The sequence below is a fragment of the Sorghum bicolor genome, chromosome 4, assembly GCF_000003195.3.
Source record: "Sorghum bicolor cultivar BTx623 chromosome 4, Sorghum_bicolor_NCBIv3, whole genome shotgun sequence".
NCBI classification, from domain to species: domain Eukaryota; kingdom Viridiplantae; phylum Streptophyta; class Magnoliopsida; order Poales; family Poaceae; genus Sorghum; species Sorghum bicolor.
This window is the reverse complement of record NC_012873.2, coordinates 7,496,384-7,513,322: the sequence shown is the minus strand read 5'-3', so window position 1 is coordinate 7,513,322 and position 16,939 is coordinate 7,496,384. Positions and strand designations below refer to the sequence as shown.

General features: G+C 46.0%; 1 protein-coding gene across 3 annotated transcripts; it reads left to right on the top strand.

Moving 5' to 3' along the window:
• Nucleotides 256-15,429, top strand: LOC110435114 (coatomer subunit beta'-2-like). 3 transcript variants are annotated; one of them, XR_002452780.1, is made up of 26 exons: nt 256-528; nt 786-806; nt 922-983; nt 1,080-1,134; nt 1,724-1,760; nt 1,841-2,166; nt 2,278-2,409; nt 2,483-2,631; nt 3,411-3,479; nt 3,815-3,965; nt 4,055-4,120; nt 4,575-4,763; nt 5,160-5,300; nt 5,393-5,467; nt 5,604-5,780; nt 5,860-5,951; nt 6,032-6,148; nt 6,222-6,336; nt 6,419-6,490; nt 12,377-12,573; nt 12,661-12,754; nt 13,162-13,268; nt 13,454-13,586; nt 14,352-14,562; nt 14,911-14,977; nt 15,072-15,429. XR_002452780.1 is itself a non-coding variant. In XM_021460477.1 (26 exons), the coding sequence occupies exons 1-25, from the start codon at nt 526-528 to the stop codon at nt 14,928-14,930; spliced, it is 2,763 nt and encodes a 920-aa protein (XP_021316152.1). In that variant the 5' UTR covers nt 256-525; the 3' UTR covers nt 14,931-14,977; nt 15,072-15,405. The 3 variants fall into 3 exon arrangements, 1 of the variants encoding a protein (XP_021316152.1); XR_002452781.1 differs by having other exon boundaries at nt 14,352-14,632; nt 15,072-15,425; XM_021460477.1 differs by having other exon boundaries at nt 14,352-14,514; nt 15,072-15,405.

Sequence of the window (16,939 nt, the reverse complement as noted above, 5' to 3'; positions counted from 1 at the left end):
CAATTGAACTAATTAATTACTAACCAAAGATGATAGAGTTTGAATTTTGAGACTATAACAATCTAATTTCAAAATTTTAAAACCATCCAATATTAGTTGCCCTTGAACTTTAAAAGACACCTACCCAGCTTTGCTTAATCACTACTTCAGCAGGACAAGTCAACATCCCATGATCCAAAAAGGCCAACCAAAAAACACACGGAGGCCTCCACTCCAGAGTCCAGAATAGATCCAATCCACGCTAGCTACGAGACCCGTTAGCCCGTTTTCTACCTCTCCACTCCCCTCTCCACCGGAATCGTCTCCCCACGCAGGCCCGCACTCGCAAATCTCCTCCCCTCTCCCCGCGCGGCGCGCCTGCACCTCCCGGTCCGGCGAGAGGCCACCGCCCGCGCCGCCGCGCTCCTCACACTCCCACCCGCCCCCTCGCTACGCAAGCCCTAGAAGCGCCGCCTCCACGGCCGCACCTCCGCCAGTCGCGCTCCTCGCTTCGCCGCTGCCTCCGTAGCCGTCGCGGGCGCCACCATGGTACGTGCACGTGCCTCTCTCTCTCTCTCGTCTTCCGCACCGAACACCTCTTCCAGCTCCCGCCTTGCTACTTCGCCGCCGCGTACGCGAGGCGAGATCGCACCCGTTGGGCTGTGCCGCGGCGGCTCGCGAGATCCGCGGCGGGGCTGGTTGAAATCCGCGTGGATCTGGTGCTTTCTGGCGTTGTGTACTGATGTGATTGCCTTTTTTTTTCTGTCTGTGGTGTTGGTGGGCGGGCGATGGGCGTGCTCCGGCAGCCGCTCCGGTTGGATATCAAGGTAATCTCAACCCATCTTCCTCGGATCCGTTTGGCTTTCTGCTCCTCGTTTTGTCTCGGCGGTAAATGCTTTTGGGCCGCGTCGCTGATGGTGGTTCTCTGTTTGCTTTGATCAGAGGAAGCTCGCGCAGAGGTCCGAGAGGGTGAAGTCCGTGGATCTGCATCCGACAGAGCCATGGTGAGTGGCTGGTTTTGTGTACCGAAACGCTACGTGAATTATGAGTGCTTCGTCTGAACCATGGCTAATCACATTATGCTATGTGGCGGAATGCAGGATTTTGTCGAGTCTGTACTCGGGAAGCGTTTGTGTATGGAACTACCAGACTCAGGTAGGTGATTGTTCATGCTTCACGGTAGCTTATGCCTATTATTTTATACTAAATTGGGTTGTTGGATGAACGTTTTACGCTATAATGATTAGCCATTACTTGCATACATTGCATTTACTATAGAGGTCAAGGCGCGGGCATATTGGGTGTACACAATAATGAACTTAGTGATATGCCAGCAATAGAGTAAAGGAAAGACTAGTGGTTACATAAAACTAATAGGAACAATTTGGATTTAATTGCATTTGCAAAAAGCGTAATGATTAGCACCTCCCTGATGGATGCTGAGATGGATGGGTTTTAGTTGCATGTGCCGAATTTATATGCAGCTTGTAAATGGTTGACAGACTAGTGAACCACAGATAGGGAATGGAATAGAGCAGACACATAATTAAACCCAAGTACTGGAAGGAAGAATAAGGAATGGAATAGAGCAAACACAGAATTAAACCCCAGTACTGGAAGGAAGAAAAGAGAAACATGCACACCTTGTGAATCCATGATCTCATTACTTTTAAAGTCCAGAAATATTACCTGGTTGGTTTGGTCATAAACTTTAACTGATGGCATTTTATCAACTCATCCCCAGACAATGGTGAAATCATTTGAAGTCACGGATTTACCAGGTATGCTCACCCAACTTTCTGCTTGCTTCTCTTCCCTGAGGTTTAGATCATGCTATGCTAATATTCTTTAACAATTTCAGTTCGTTCGGCTAAATTTATTGCACGTAAGCAATGGGTTGTTGCTGGTGCTGACGATATGTTCATCCGTGTGTACAACTATAACACAATGGACAAGGTCAAGGTTTTTGAAGCTCACACTGATTACATTAGGTGTGTGGCTGTTCATCCAACGCAGCCCTTTGTGCTATCATCGTCCGATGACATGCTGATTAAGCTGTGGGATTGGGATAAAGGCTGGGTGTGTACTCAAATATTCGAAGGGCATTCTCACTATGTGATGCAAGTTACATTTAACCCAAAAGATACCAACACCTTTGCCAGTGCTTCCCTGGATCGCACAATAAAGGTTTGTGTTATCTCCGCTTTAAAAGTTCTGGTTGGCCACAATATTGTATTATTTGCTGCCATTAGCTTTTTCATAACTTAATGGTGATATCCTAATTTTTGTCAATATCAGATATGGAGTCTTGGTTCCCCTGACCCAAATTTCACACTAGATGGCCATTCAAAAGGTGTGAACTGTGTTGATTACTTCACTGGTGGTGATCGACCATACTTAATTACTGGCTCTGATGATCAGACTGCAAAGGTTTGTCATATGCACTGAATTGTACTCCTGTGATCATTTATTGTACACTGATGACATTATTGGTCAAAATCAGGTTTGGGACTACCAAACAAAGAGTTGCGTTCAAACACTTGAAGGACATGCACATAATGTGTCTGCTGTATGTTTCCATCCAGAGCTACCTATAATAATTACTGGTTCAGAGGATGGGACAGTTCGAATGTGGCATTCTACTACCTACAGGTATTGCTACTCATTTATTTAGTATCACTGTCATCACTTGCTTATATATGTATATGCAAGTGTGCTTTCATTCTGAGGCCAAATCTGGTAGCCACTAAATTTCATCAGCAGTTTCTGTGATAGCCTCTTATGCTATTTGATCCGAGGCTTAACTTTGCGACAGTTTTAGAGTGTAAATGTTCAATTGTTGGTTACAGTAGCAGGAGATTTTGTTACTTAGATTAAGTACACATGACTTCCCAAAAAAAGTCTGGTGAGAGGGTTACAGTAGCAGGAGGTTAACTTGCACTGTTTGTTTTGTATTACAACATACAGTAAAAATCAGTCACATACAGAGAAAACACTGCAACTAAATAGGGGTGAATGAGATACATGATTGGTTCTAACCCTGTGCTGATTGGTATCAGACCTGGCACTAATTGTTGAGCATTAAACCATCATGACACACATGACTATAGCAGCTTATGTCCATAAGCTGTTGAAATGATTAGCTCCTTTAACAATGAGGTGATGAGAAAAAAGGGGTTCTTGGAGTTATGCTTTCTCCTGCAGTTTTGAGAAGAGTTTTTTTTTTTAAAAAAATATTTTTTATTTTCATTTTGTCATATAAAATTATGGAACTACTTTTTGATGCCGGAACTCGTGATATATGAAGACCTGCTGTTTTGTACTCATGGTTTAGAATAGTATTACAATCCTTTTTCCATGCAACTAATACTTTTTTTTTGGTTATAGAACAAGCCAACAAGAGACTAATGATTTTCTTGATGCTTTTACAGGCTTGAGAACACTCTTAACTATGGCCTTGAGCGAGTTTGGGCTTTAGGATATATGAAAGGGTCAAGAAGGTAGTCTCTCTCTCTCTCTCTCTCTCTCTCTCTCTCCATATTGAAGTGTCTGACACCAAATGCCATTTCTTGTAATCTGCTATCAAGGGCTCCACAGATCCACAGCTCAGTAATACTGCACACGCTGTGTTCTCCACATTTCCTCAACTGTCTTATGGAAGTACCATACCTTTTTTCATATCCCATTTTCATACATTGTGACAATAAAATTGTTTATTTGCCTAACTATTTCTTAACGAATTGCTCTCACTGAAACATGCTGTGTGTGGTTTTCTTTGACTTGTTCTTTCCTGCACATGTCAAGTTAATGATATCGAATATCTTATTTTGTGTAGGGTCGTGATTGGATATGATGAAGGGACAATAATGATAAAAATTGGTCGTGAAGTTCCTGTTGCTAGCATGGATAGCAGTGGGAAAATTATATGGGCAAAGCATAATGAAATCCAAACTGTTAATATCAAGAGTGTTGGTGCAGACAATGAGGTTGCCTTTGTTCACCATGCTATTGCGATGTAAACTTATTAAGCTTATTATAAGGTTTCTCTGTGGTCCTTAACTGTTTTGTTTTTTAGATCGCAGATGGTGATCGGTTACCATTGGCCGTGAAGGAGTTGGGAAGCTGCGATCTTTATCCACAAGTAAGTTTACCTGTGATAAAATGGATGCTTCAGTTGTGATCTTCTTCATCACAAGTCAACTAAATACTTGAAACTTAGTTCTATTTTTTTCTTTTTAATGTCCAAGTAACATAGACATGGTGTCATGATAATACATTCATCATGTATTTTTGGAAATGCATCCGGATATTGTGTTTATTTAGCTGCATTTTTCAGTATAATAACGTTAAACTCAAATACCAAATTGAAATGCTTCTTGGTCAGCGATAGCTCATTTGTGCCATAAATTTCTCTGTAACTTAGTGGGACCATAAAAATGCCTATGGCAGTTTATGGGTAGGGGGTAATGGCTCATTCTTTTGAACAACATTGAATGTTTGAACCATCATGATTTTTTTTAAACTTTTTTGTGGTCATGCATATTTTATTTGTGCTGGTTTAAGTTAATAATATACTGGTGCAATATTTGTTTCAGAGCTTAAGGCACAATCCGAATGGGAGATTTGTTGTTGTATGCGGAGATGGAGATTACATAATATACACAGCATTAGCATGGAGAAACAAATCATTTGGGACCGCACTTGAAGTTGTTTGGTCAACTGATGGAGAATATGCCATCAGAGAAAGCACCTCGAGGATAAAGATATACACTAAAAATTTCCAGGTTTGTTTGAGTGTAACATATTTCACTTCTCCCTGGCACACTGTTTAGTTTAGTTATATCTATAAAGCAAACATCCGTAGGGCACCTGTTCCTGGTAACATGCTTAGTCATGCCATAAAAGATAATCTTGAAATGTCTGGTCAATTGGCCCTCATATCCAATTTGTAGCCTCAATAGTTTCTATGATGAACTATAGACGCTATGAAATAAACTGTACTGTAGTTTGTGTTGTCTTTTTTTGTTAAGTTTGATGGAAAGGTAAAATAACTATTTTACTGTGCTGCTCCAAACTAAATTGTTAAATGAATTGCAACCAGCATACTATACTCCATACACCATTCTCTTTTGTTATGGGTTCCTGGAACATAGTCTGTTAACTAGAGTTGGTCTTTTCAGGAGAAGAAAAGTATAAGGCCATCATTTTCTGCTGAACGGATATTTGGTGGAGTGTTACTTGCTATGTGTACAAATGACTTCATTTGCTTCTATGATTGGGTGGATTGCAGATTGATACGTCGAATTGATGTCAATGTGAAGGTATGGAATTTGCTGCCTTATTATTTCAAAGCTGTTTTTACATTCATGCCATTTGAAATGTTGTGCCACTGAAAACATGTTTCTTTGTGTAGAATCTTTACTGGGCCGACAGTGGTGATTTAGTAACAATTGCAAGTGATACGTCATTCTACATTTTGAAATATAATGTGAGTTCTGTCATTACCTCAATTACCTATGTTCCGTTGACATTTCTTGTGTCTTTTTTTTATGTCAAATTAAGAAGCAATTATTTTTTGGTCAAATGGAAATGTACTAATATAAAAGTTTCCTTTTACCTTGTAGAGGGATGTAGTTTCATCTCATTTGGATGGAGGGGGTTCAGCTGGTGAGGAAGGTGTGGAAGATGCCTTTGAACTGCTTCATGAGATCAATGAACGTGTCCGCACTGGGCTATGGGTTGGCGATTGCTTCATCTACAATAATTCTTCATGGCGGCTTAATTACTGTGTAGGAGGAGAGGTGAGTTTTTTTCGTCACTTACAAAAACATCCTATATATCTTTTGAGCTTTCATGTCATAACCATTTCATGTGTTACAGGTCACAACCTTGTTTCACTTGGATCGGCCAATGTATTTACTAGGATATCTTGCAAACCAAAGCCGTGTCTATCTTATTGATAAGCAATTTAAGTGAGTTCATCTTTGTTACCTAAATTTCACATGTAGTTTTCATACACAAGTTCTGTGGCTAATGTACCTTTTAATTGCAGTGTTGTGGGGTATACTTTACTCCTTAGTTTGATCGAGTATAAAACACTTGTAATGCGTGGGGATTTTGATCGCGCGAATGATGTTTTATCATCTATACCAAAGGAACAATATGACAGGTGCTCAATGTCATGGTAATTATTGTAGTGTCAAGTCAGGTTTAGCATAGAAACATAACCTTTCGTTTTGCAGTGTGGCACGTTTCTTGGAATCACGGGGAATGTTGGAGGAAGCCCTCGAGATAGCAACTGACACTAATTACAAATTTGACCTGGCTGTGCAGCTTGGTCGACTTGAAATTGCGAAGGCACAATCGATTTCTTTTCTTCTCCACAATTTCATGAAAGTATTTATTTTTTGATTTTTTTCTAATAGTAGTTGCTTTGCAGGCGATTGCTACCGAGGTGCAAAGTGAGTCCAAGTGGAAGCAATTAGGGGAGTTAGCTATGTCAAATGGAAAGGTACAGCTACCGGGTGTATTGTTTATCTTGCATGCGCAATGCCGCTATCTATGTTGTCCTTATATAGTGTGGTTCAGCCATAATGTTTTCTTAATTACTACTTCCTCTGGTTGCAGATTGTTAGTTAAGCCTAATTGCTATGTATCTTAATTTCTGCATTAGTAGTAGCAGTGCCTTGGCATCCAAGTTTGGAGCAGGCATCTTTACTTTTGCTATAGCATATTCTGGAGTAGGTGTCTGACCACATTGCTATATAAGTGGCAGACCCCCCTCCCTCTATTGTATCCTGTTATCACAAGTTTGATTCAATCCAAGCGGCCAAGGGCCAAGCTGCCCTCTGGGCATTCCCAGATCCAAATCTCTATGAGTTGGGCAACAATTGGTATCAGAGCTTTAGGGTTTACCCAGAGAGAGCCATGTCCACCGAGAGTGCTCGCGTCCGGGCCGCCGCCGCCGCAGCAGCAGCAGCAGCTGTAGCATCCACGGTGGAGCAGCGGGGCGCTGGAGCCTTCGGCGCGGGGGGGGATGACCGCAGGACGCGCCTTGCTGCCGCAGAGGCAGCGGCGGCGGCCGCGGCCGCCACGGCCCAGCAGGCAGCAGCAGCGGCGCAGGCCGCAGTTGACGCCGCGGCCGCCCTGCGTCGGGAGCTGGAGCAGGAGGATGCGGTCTCCGCGGGATCGCGATCGCGCACCCCCGAGCGCCGCCGCCAGTCGCCGTCTCCTGAGCGGCGCCGTGGTCGTCGCGGGCGTTCGCCGGTGCCGCAGATGGTCTACCGCGACTCCGGGGCCGGGACGCCGTGGCCGATGCTCACCAAGAGCAACTACCACGAGTGGAGCCTCCTGATGAAGGTAAAGCTCCAAGCTCGACATCTTTGGGATGCAGTTCACGTCGGTGGCGTCACGTATGAGGAGGATCGCCGGGCCTTGGAGGCTCTGTGCGCCGCTGTCCCGCTCGACATCGCGGCCTCCATCGCCAACAAGAGGACGGCGAAGCTGGCGTGGGACGCCATCGCGCTGCGCAGAGTCGGCGGTGACCGGGTACGCCGCGCGACACTGCAGCGCCTTCGCGGGGAGTGGGAAGGCCTCGCCTTTCAGCCCGGCGAACATGTCGAGGACTTCGCCGTGCGCCTCAGCAGTCTGATGGAGCAGATGAAGCTGAACGGCGACACCGACCTCACCGAAGAACGCGCCGTCGAGAAGCTCCTCCGGTGCATGCCGAAGAGGTACAGGCAGATCGTGAACTCGATCGAGACTCTGCTCGACTTCGACGCGCTCACCATCGAGGACGTCACCGGCCGGCTCAAGTCGGTCCAGGACCGAGAGCTGGCGGACGACCTCGAATCCGCCAACGCCGGCGGCAAGCTTCTGTACACCGCCGAACAGTGGCGGGCCTTCGACAAGAAGAAGAAGGCGGAAGCAGCCGGGCCGTCCAAGGACAAGCGACGGCGTCCTCGCGGTGGCAAGAAGAACAAGCCGCGCGGCGATCGCGACGGATGCGGAGCCGGTGGCGGAGGGGCGCAGGCGGACAAGGCAGGAGGTGCGGACGGCGAGCACAAGGCGAATCGCGACGACCTCTGCCTCAACTGCCATCAAGCAGGCCACTGGGCCCGAGACTGTCCTCATCCCCGACGTAACCGAGAGCGCGGTGGCGCCGCCAACGTCGCCCAAGTGGATGAGGACGCTGCCGCCTTCCTCGCGCATGGCTTCCTGGAGCTCGACGCACAAGGGAGCTGCAGCAAGGCCCAAGCTTCAATCTTCTGCGCCAAGAACGGCTGCCTCGAGCTTGAAGAACCCCGTGCGCGCGCCTACCTCGACACCGGCAATGAAGAGAAGATGGACGGATGGTACCTGGACAGCGGTGCAACCCACCACATGACCGGCCGACACGAGCTCTTCACCGACCTGGACACTTCTGCCAGAGGATCGGTGAGGTTCGGCGACGAGTCGAAGGTGGAGATCCATGGCGTCGGGTCCATCATCTTCGAAGCGAAGAACGGGGAGCACCGGGTGCTCCACGGCGTCTACTTCATCCCAGCGCTCAGGAATTCGATCATGAGCCTCGGCCAACTGGACGAAGGGGGGTCAAAGGTGGAGATCGAGCACGGCGTCCTGAGGATTTGGGATCGACACCGGCGGCTACTCGTCAAGGTGCGCCGCGGTGCTAACCGCCTCTATGTCCTGCATCTGAACCAGGCCAAGCCACTCTGCCTCGCCGCACGCAAGGATGATGCGGCATGGCGCTGGCACGAGCGCTACGGTCATCTCCACTTCGACGCTCTCCGGCAGCTGTCCAAGAACGACATGGTGCGCGGATTGCCGGCGATCACCCACGTCGGGCAGTTCTGCGACACGTGCGTCCTCGCCAAGCATCGTCGAGCCCCGTTCCCGGCGGAGGCTGAGTACCGTGCGCAGGAGCCGCTCAAGCTCGTCCACGGCGATCTCTGCGGCCCAATCACGCCGGCGACTCCGGGCGGCAGACGCTACTTCCTGCTGCTCGTCGACGACGCCACGCGGTACATGTGGGTGGCACTGCTGACCACCAAGGACGCCGCCGCGGACGCCATCAAACATCTCCAGGCTGTAGCTGAGAAGGGGAGCGAACGCAAGCTCCAGGTGCTGCGCACCGACAACGGTCGCGAATTCACCGCCATGGAGTTTGCGGCCTACTGCGCCGATGAAGGAATCGAGCGCCACTACACCGCCCCCTACTCGCCGCAGCAGAACGGAGTCGTGGAGCGCCGGAACCAGACGGTGGTGGCCATGGCTCGTGCGCTGCTGAAGCAGAGGTGTCTTCCGGCTCGGTATTGGGGGGAGGCAGTGGTGACTGCTGTCCATCTCCTGAACCGAGCGCCTACCGGGAGCTTGCAGGGCAAGACGCCTTACGAGGCATGGCACGACAAGACGCCGGCGGTGGGTCACCTGCGCACGTTCGGGTGTGTGGCATACACCAAGGACCTCACCCAGCTGAAGAAGTTGGATGATCGGAGTCGCCCCGGCATCTTCATCGGGTACGCCGACGGTGCCAAGGCGTACCGCGTGCTCGACCCGGCGACGCAGCGAGTGCGCGTGTCACGGGATGTCATCTTCGACGAGAGCCGCGGCTGGGACTGGGTGAAAGCTGGAGAGGACGCAGCTCCAGTGAACACGGAGTTCGTCATCGAGTACGCGGTGTTCAGCGGGAAGGAAGGAGCACGAGGCGAATCCTCAACAACCTCCTCTGCTTCGACCACTCCGACCACCGCAGTTGCTCCAGCCGCGCCTACACCATCTCCGACCACTCCGACCACTTCAGCATCTCCGACCACGCCATCAAGCTCACCAGCTCCGGGGGAGAACGGGAGCAGTCCTGGAGCTGCTGCGACACCATCTCCGACCACTACTCCGACCACCGATCAGCCCCAAGTCGAGCTCGCGACGCCACTGGAGGATGACGAGGATCGCTTGGACGCCTTCTACGACGACGAGCCCCTCCGGTACCGCAAGATGACCAACATCCTGGGAGATGTGTCTCTTCCAGACCTGGCGCCGCGCCTCTTCGCCCAGCTCCACCTCACGCACGCTGGCGAGCCCATCAACCACGCGGAGGCACGAGGTGATCCGGCGTGGGAGGCCGCCATGAAGCAGGAGATCGAGTCGGTGGAGAGGAACAAGACCTGGGAGCTTGTCGAATTACCTGCCGGTCATCGCCCGATCACCCTGAAATGGGTCTTCAAGCTCAAGAAGGACGAGAAGGGCTCGGTGATCAAGCACAAGGCTCGACTGGTGGCGCGGGGCTTCGTCCAGCAGGAGGGCGTCGACTACGACGACGCGTTCGCCCCCGTGGCGCGCATGGAGTCAGTGCGCGTCCTCCTCGCGCTGGCGGCTGAGGAAGGGTGGTCGGTGCATCACATGGACGTGAAGTCCGCCTTCCTGAACGGCGACCTCAAGGAGGAGGTATACGTGCGCCAGCCACCGGGTTTCGCCGTCGCCGGAGAAGAAGGCAAGGTGTACCGCCTGCGCAAGGCCCTGTACGGCTTGCGGCAGGCACCGCGCGCCTGGAATGCGAAGCTGGACGCCACCCTGAAGGCGATGGGCTTCACCCAGAGCGCGCACGAGGCGGCTGTGTATCGGCGGGGCAGCGGACGCTCTGTCCTGCTCGTCGGGGTATACGTCGACGACCTCATCATCACCGGCGCTGAGGAGGAGGAGGTCAAGAGCTTCAAGGCGCAGATGAAGGAAAGGTTCGACATGAGCGATCTTGGCTTACTCTGCTTCTATCTCGGCGTCGAGGTGCGTCAGGATGCCAGGGGCATCACTCTCCGCCAGACTCACTATGCCAAGCGGATCCTCGAGCTCGGCGAGATGATTGGCTGCAATCCGGCGCACACGCCCATGGAAGAGAAGCTTCGCCTGAGCAGGGAGAGCAAGGCTGAGGAGGTGGACTCCACGCACTACCGGCGGCTTGTCGGCAGCCTCCGGTACCTCGTGCATACCCGGCCGGACTTGGCGTTTGCCGTCGGGTACGTGAGCCGGTTCATGGAGCGGCCCACGGTGGAGCATCTGCAGGCGGTGAAGTGCATCCTCCGCTACGTTGCTGGGACTCTGGAGTATGGTCTTCACTACAAGAGGGCTCCTGGAACAGCGCGGTTCATCGGCTACTGTGACAGCGACCTTGCCGGTGACATCGATACAAGCAAGAGCACCAGTGGGACTATGTTCTTCTTGGGCGATTGTCTGGTCAGCTGGCAGTCAATCAAGCAGAGAGTGGTGGCCTTGTCAAGCTGCGAGGCAGAATACATTGCTACTGCCTCTGCTGCAACTCAAGCACTATGGTTGTCCAGACTGCTCGGGGAGCTGCTGGGCAAAGAAGTTGATGTGGTGGAGTTGAAGGTGGACAGCAAGTCTGCTTTAGCTCTGGCCAAGAACCCAGTCTTCCATGACAGGAGCAAGCACATAAGAATCAAGTACCACTTCATCAGAGACTGCCTGGAAGATGGAAGTATCAAGGCCAGCCACATCCCTACTACTGATCAGCTTGCAGACATACTCACCAAGTCTCTGGGAAAGGCCAAGTTTCAGGAGATGAGGAGGAGGATTGGACTGGAGCAGATCAACCAGCATTAGGCTTAGGGGGAGAATGTTAGTTAAGCCTAATTGCTATGTATCTTAATTTCTGCATTAGTAGTAGCAGTGCCTTGGCATCCAAGTTTGGAGCAGGCATCTTTACTTTTGCTATAGCATATTCTGGAGTAGGTGTCTGACCACATTGCTATATAAGTGGCAGACCCCCCTCCCTCTATTGTATCCTGTTATCACAAGTTTGATTCAATCCAAGCGGCCAAGGGCCAAGCTGCCCTCTGGGCATTCCCAGATCCAAATCTCTATGAGTTGGGCAACACAGATAAGTGTCGTTTTATGTTGTGTGAATTTGACAGGCTTAAACTTTGACCATCAATGTCTCTAAGAATACTTTGATTGAACTTTTGTAAACTTGCTATATTTTGCAGAGGTTTAGATTCACTATGAATAACCTTTGAACATTTTGTGTTGCGTGCATTCATCAGTTTCATTGCTAGATGTCTCTTCAAAAGTAGTTTCAACATGTCAATTCACTATATTTTGCATACATTTTGGACTAGTATTTAGTGGTCAAAGACTTAAAAGTAGTTTCTTGGTGACCATGTCCTGTCCAAAGCATTAGTTATTTGTGACTGGGACAAACAATAGCTATTATGAAGCAGAAAATTATTTATGATAATACGAGGGTACTTAAAAGTTTGATGGTAAGGAGATGCTTATTGCTATTTCCTTAGATTTAACAAAATAGTGTTCCATGTAAAACTATGATGCAATCATGCAAAAATTTAACTTGAAGTCGCTTACTCACATGCCATACAATTTTCTGCAGCTTGAGATGGCAGAGGAGTGTCTTCTATATGCTATGGACCTCAGTGGTTTGTTGCTTTTGTATTCTTCCCTTGGGGATGCTGATGGCATTAAGAAATTGGCATCTGTAGCCAAAGAACAAGGAAAGAACAATGTTTCTTTCCTTTGTTTCTTCATGCTAGGAAAGCTGGAAGAGTGTCTTCAATTGCTAATAGAAAGGTATAATAGGCATCTGGGCAAGATTGTCATGCTTAACCTTAATTTTTTTTGTTTCTTATTTTGACTCGTCTACTATCCCTTGTACAGCAACCGTATTCCGGAAGCAGCATTGATGGCAAGATCTTATCTTCCTAGCAAAGTCCCTGAGATTGTAGCATTGTGGAAAAAGGATCTCCAGAAGGTCTTCTGTCCTATGAGTCTCCTTTGCTTCTGTTCTACTCAGTCTTATGCTCAAATCTTTCTGCATATCTTAATTAGGTTAACTTGGTCTTAGTGCATGTATCCCAGGATAAATTGTCATCTTAAGTTACAAACTCAAGCATGGTATTGTTATTTTAGCATAACCCTGGTACAGTCCACTGCTGGAATTGTTTCTGAATTTACTTGTAATGGATGCTTTCAATTTCGTCCAGCACAATTTACCTAATAATTTTAGTACACTAAATTCAGGGTGGATATGTATTAAATAATTTGCTAAAATCATGTGATATTTGTTTTGTCTTAAGTTTAGACTTGGGCATCACTGTCTTCAAATTGCAGGTCTAAGTTTATGAAATGTGCACTGTTTTGTTCCATTTGCTTTTTTAGGTAAACCCAAAAGCAGCAGAGTCGCTGGCTGATCCTAATGAGTACCCAAACTTATTTGACGACTGGCAGATTGCTCTCAATGTAGAAGCTGTTGTTGCCCCGAAAAGGTTTTTGTTCTTTTTATCTTCATATGTAACTGTATCCTTTTGTGTTGTCTCCGATTACCTCTTGCATCAGATGAGGGTGCTTTAATTGCACTCATCTGTTGAAAAGCAGAAGTGATGTCGATACTCATATATTTTTCCAAGCTATTATCTTTTACCGACACACATAAAAAACACGTTTTGAACAGGGGTATCTATCCACCGGCCGAGGAGTACATGATTCATGCTGAAAGGTCAAATGAGAGTTTAGTGGAAGCTTTTAAAAATATGCATGTACATGAAGAGATGGTACCAGATGATAATGAAGATACTGTTCATGAGGTACTATTATGATTTATTCCTCGCAAAAAAAAAAGGGTTTGGTGGTTATCTGATGTTAGTTGCATCTTATTTACTATGTGAAATATCCTAATTTTGATCTTGACAATATGGTAATCTGTAGTCCCTCTTTCATTTTGTAGGTCGCTTCAGTTTTGTCCTAAGTCAAACTTCCCTCACTTTGACCAAATTTTTAGAAAACTATGCTAACATCTACTATTTCAAAATAAATGCACTATCAAGACATTCCATGGAGAATTTAATGAAACTAATTTGATATTGTGTTGGTGCTTTTCCTAAAACTTGGTCAAAGTTAGAAAAGTTTTAATTGGGACAAGGCTAAAGTGATCTATAATTTGGAATGGAGGGAGTAGTGTGCATATTGTAGTTTCACTAAATTGAATTGCTTAGGAACATGCTGGTAGTTTAACTTCTTTGCTTATGAGTATGATGTTCTGCACTGTTTCATTTCGTACCTTAAAACTAATAGAAATATGTTTTGACTATAAAGATGAGAACCTCTGAGTTGCTATAAATGGTACAGGACTGTCTCCTGTTAGTTTCTAGTTTGTTGACCTATTATCTAATAAATTTTCAGTAGGGTTAGTTGTGTACTTGTGTGCACTTCCAAAGTTCCGTGCTTCTGTTCAAGCATCGTACTGTTATCATTTTCCATTTTCTTTCATGATTTTTGTTATATATGTATGTATGTATTGCTTCCCATTCACTGTTCTTGCAGAACTGGTAACATTGATCGTTGTTGATCAGGTTATTGAGGATGGAGTAGAAGAGAGTCAAGAAGATGCTGTTGAGGTTGATGCAGAGGATGACGGAGTAGAAGAAAGTCAAGATGAAGCTGTTGAGGTTGAGGCAGAGGGTTCAACTGATGGTGCTGTCCTTGTGAATGGAAACAGTAGTGAGGAACAGTGGGGTACGAAAAATGAAGAACCATCAGCATAAAAGCTGTAGTTGAGCAAGTGTACAGTCCTAAATACCTTATTTTTCCTGGCCTTACCTCCCAGTGCACGATATTAGGAAGCTCCTGCTAGGTGATCTATTCTGGATATAACCTTGTGTTGCCCTTATCTTTAGCAGTATGGCAGTTCAGGGAGTTTTGATCAACCTAGGATTCATTAATTTTATTACAACCTTGGTCAAACGCTTTTTAAACGTATTCCTTAGAATGTTTTGCTTAAAATGTTACTGTTTCTGTTACTGATGCCTGCTTTCTTGCTACCATTCCCTTGTTTTGTTATGGATTTCTACCAGTTTTTTGATGTTCACAATTTCACTAGAATGCTTCTAACGGTTGTCTTTTCTTTTGCAGTGCTGACTCCTGAGCAATAGTGGATCAATGGGACAACAACTTTGCTTCAGTGGTTTAGTTTGTAAAGGTCAGATGCTATTCCAAGTAAACAATTACTCATGTACCATAGAACCTTTTTAGTCATGTTAAAACTATAATACAAGTAACCAATCTTATTGCAGGTTGCTGACTGCTATCTAGAGTACATGCAAGCCATTTTTCTTAACACTTCATCTTTGTGCCCTATAGGAAATTTTGTGCTTCCTTTTTTACATGTAGATCAGGTCTTTAGGTCTCGAAGACATTTTATAGCTTATCATCAGAGGTACTCTTGTTTCACCGAGATGGGATATGACTGGTGATCGGAGGAGTGATATTTTACAGGGTACATAGAGTAGTAGCTTGTCGAACTGAGAATGTTTTACCTGTGATGTACATCGGACTTGGGAGCTTTGTATCAGTGTTACACCTTTTCAGTGCTAGCGAATAATAAGTTTACAGCATATGTTTTCAATAGCGTGTTTAGTTAATTGTGAGCAATTTGTGTTGTGCTATGTTTTGTTTGTGATGGCTACTTCTATATCCGACTCCGTTGTGCAGCTATCTGGCCGGAGTGACAGTGGCGGCAAAGCTGGAAATTATTTCCTGAGTCATAAGTAGGTATTATAGCTACGTGACAGCAGACAGGAGGCTAGGCAAGGCTAGCTCTACGTCTAGGGATTTGGCCTAACCGGGCTATTAAACTCGGCCAAATTGGGCTCATTTGTAAGCACTTGATTTGAGTTACCCGGAGTGCATTACCAAGGCCTTGTTTCGTTCGCGAACTTTTGCCTTGTTTAGAGGGTGTTTGGGATTGTTTTGTCTCACGTTTTTTTAGCTCCGCTTTATGTTATTTAGCCAAACGGTTCAGCTCTACGCACTCAGTTCTCTACGCACTCAGTTCGAGGAAAAAAAGGTGGAGTTGTGAAAGCACCTAAAAAGGTACTCCGCAAACTCTAGTTTTTTATGGAGCTACTTCACAGTGGAGTTTGTAGAGTAGTCCCAAACACTCCAGTTCGCGTTTTTTTATTCGGTTATCGTAGCACTTTTGTTTGTATTTAATAATTATTATCTAAACATAAACTAACATGCTCAAAAAATTATTTAATAATTATTATTCAACAATGGACTAACTAGGTTTAAAAAATTTATCTCACAAATTACAGACAAACTATACAATAATTATTTTTTTATCTATATTTAATATTTAATGCATGTGTTCAAAGATTTAATATGATAAAGAATCTTAAAATTAACTTTTTGGTGAATGATGAGTTCCACAAGAAATAGAACCCTTACAAAAGATCACACAAAATTAAGTGATACTACTAAGTAAAAGAAACCACAAAATTGATTGATCACGATTATACATCTGATAAGTATACAGTACTTATCATCCACGTTAAATTGAATAGCCAACTGCACTAAAAACGACTTGTACTAAAAACATGAGCTGATACTGTCCAAGACAACTACGGAACACAAAATATACATACTATGCAATTCGAGCAGAACGCCAGGCACAATATACAAGGAATGAGGCTGAAAGCAGCTTAGGGCTTAGGCCCTCTAAAACAGAGTTACATTCGATCATTAAGCCTTTGGAAACAAGTTGTACAACAGATTACGGCCGACAAAATACACCACCTGGTTGTATGAAACACATTCTCTCGAGGGCTTCGATGCATGTCTGTCCCGCTGAGTGCTGCAGACCCTTAGTCGAATGAGAGGACTATATCAGAAATGACGTGAAAACAGATTCAAAGAGAATATGGAATTAATGAGTTGAACTTTCTATTTTTTAAAAGCTGTTTTACCAAACTGTTGGAGGAAATTTTTTTTCTCTTTTTACTAAAATATTAAGGTAGGAAGTTGTTAGAGCAACTCTAATAGTTTGGCAAAAGCACTTGCTATTCTTAGATTTTTGACAAAACTTGAAAAACCACGGCCCAACAATTTGGCAATTCACTTGGCACAATTTTCGCACTTGGCATCTTTCTGGTGAACACAT

Coding starts and splice junctions, on each gene's coding strand:
- LOC110435114 (XM_021460477.1), top strand. Junction 5,468..5,603: donor TCTACATTTTGAAATATAAT/GTGAGTTCTGTC, acceptor TTTACCTTGTAG/AGGGATGTAGTTTCATCTCA. Junction 12,574..12,660: donor CTTCAATTGCTAATAGAAAG/GTATAATAGGCA, acceptor TCCCTTGTACAG/CAACCGTATTCCGGAAGCAG.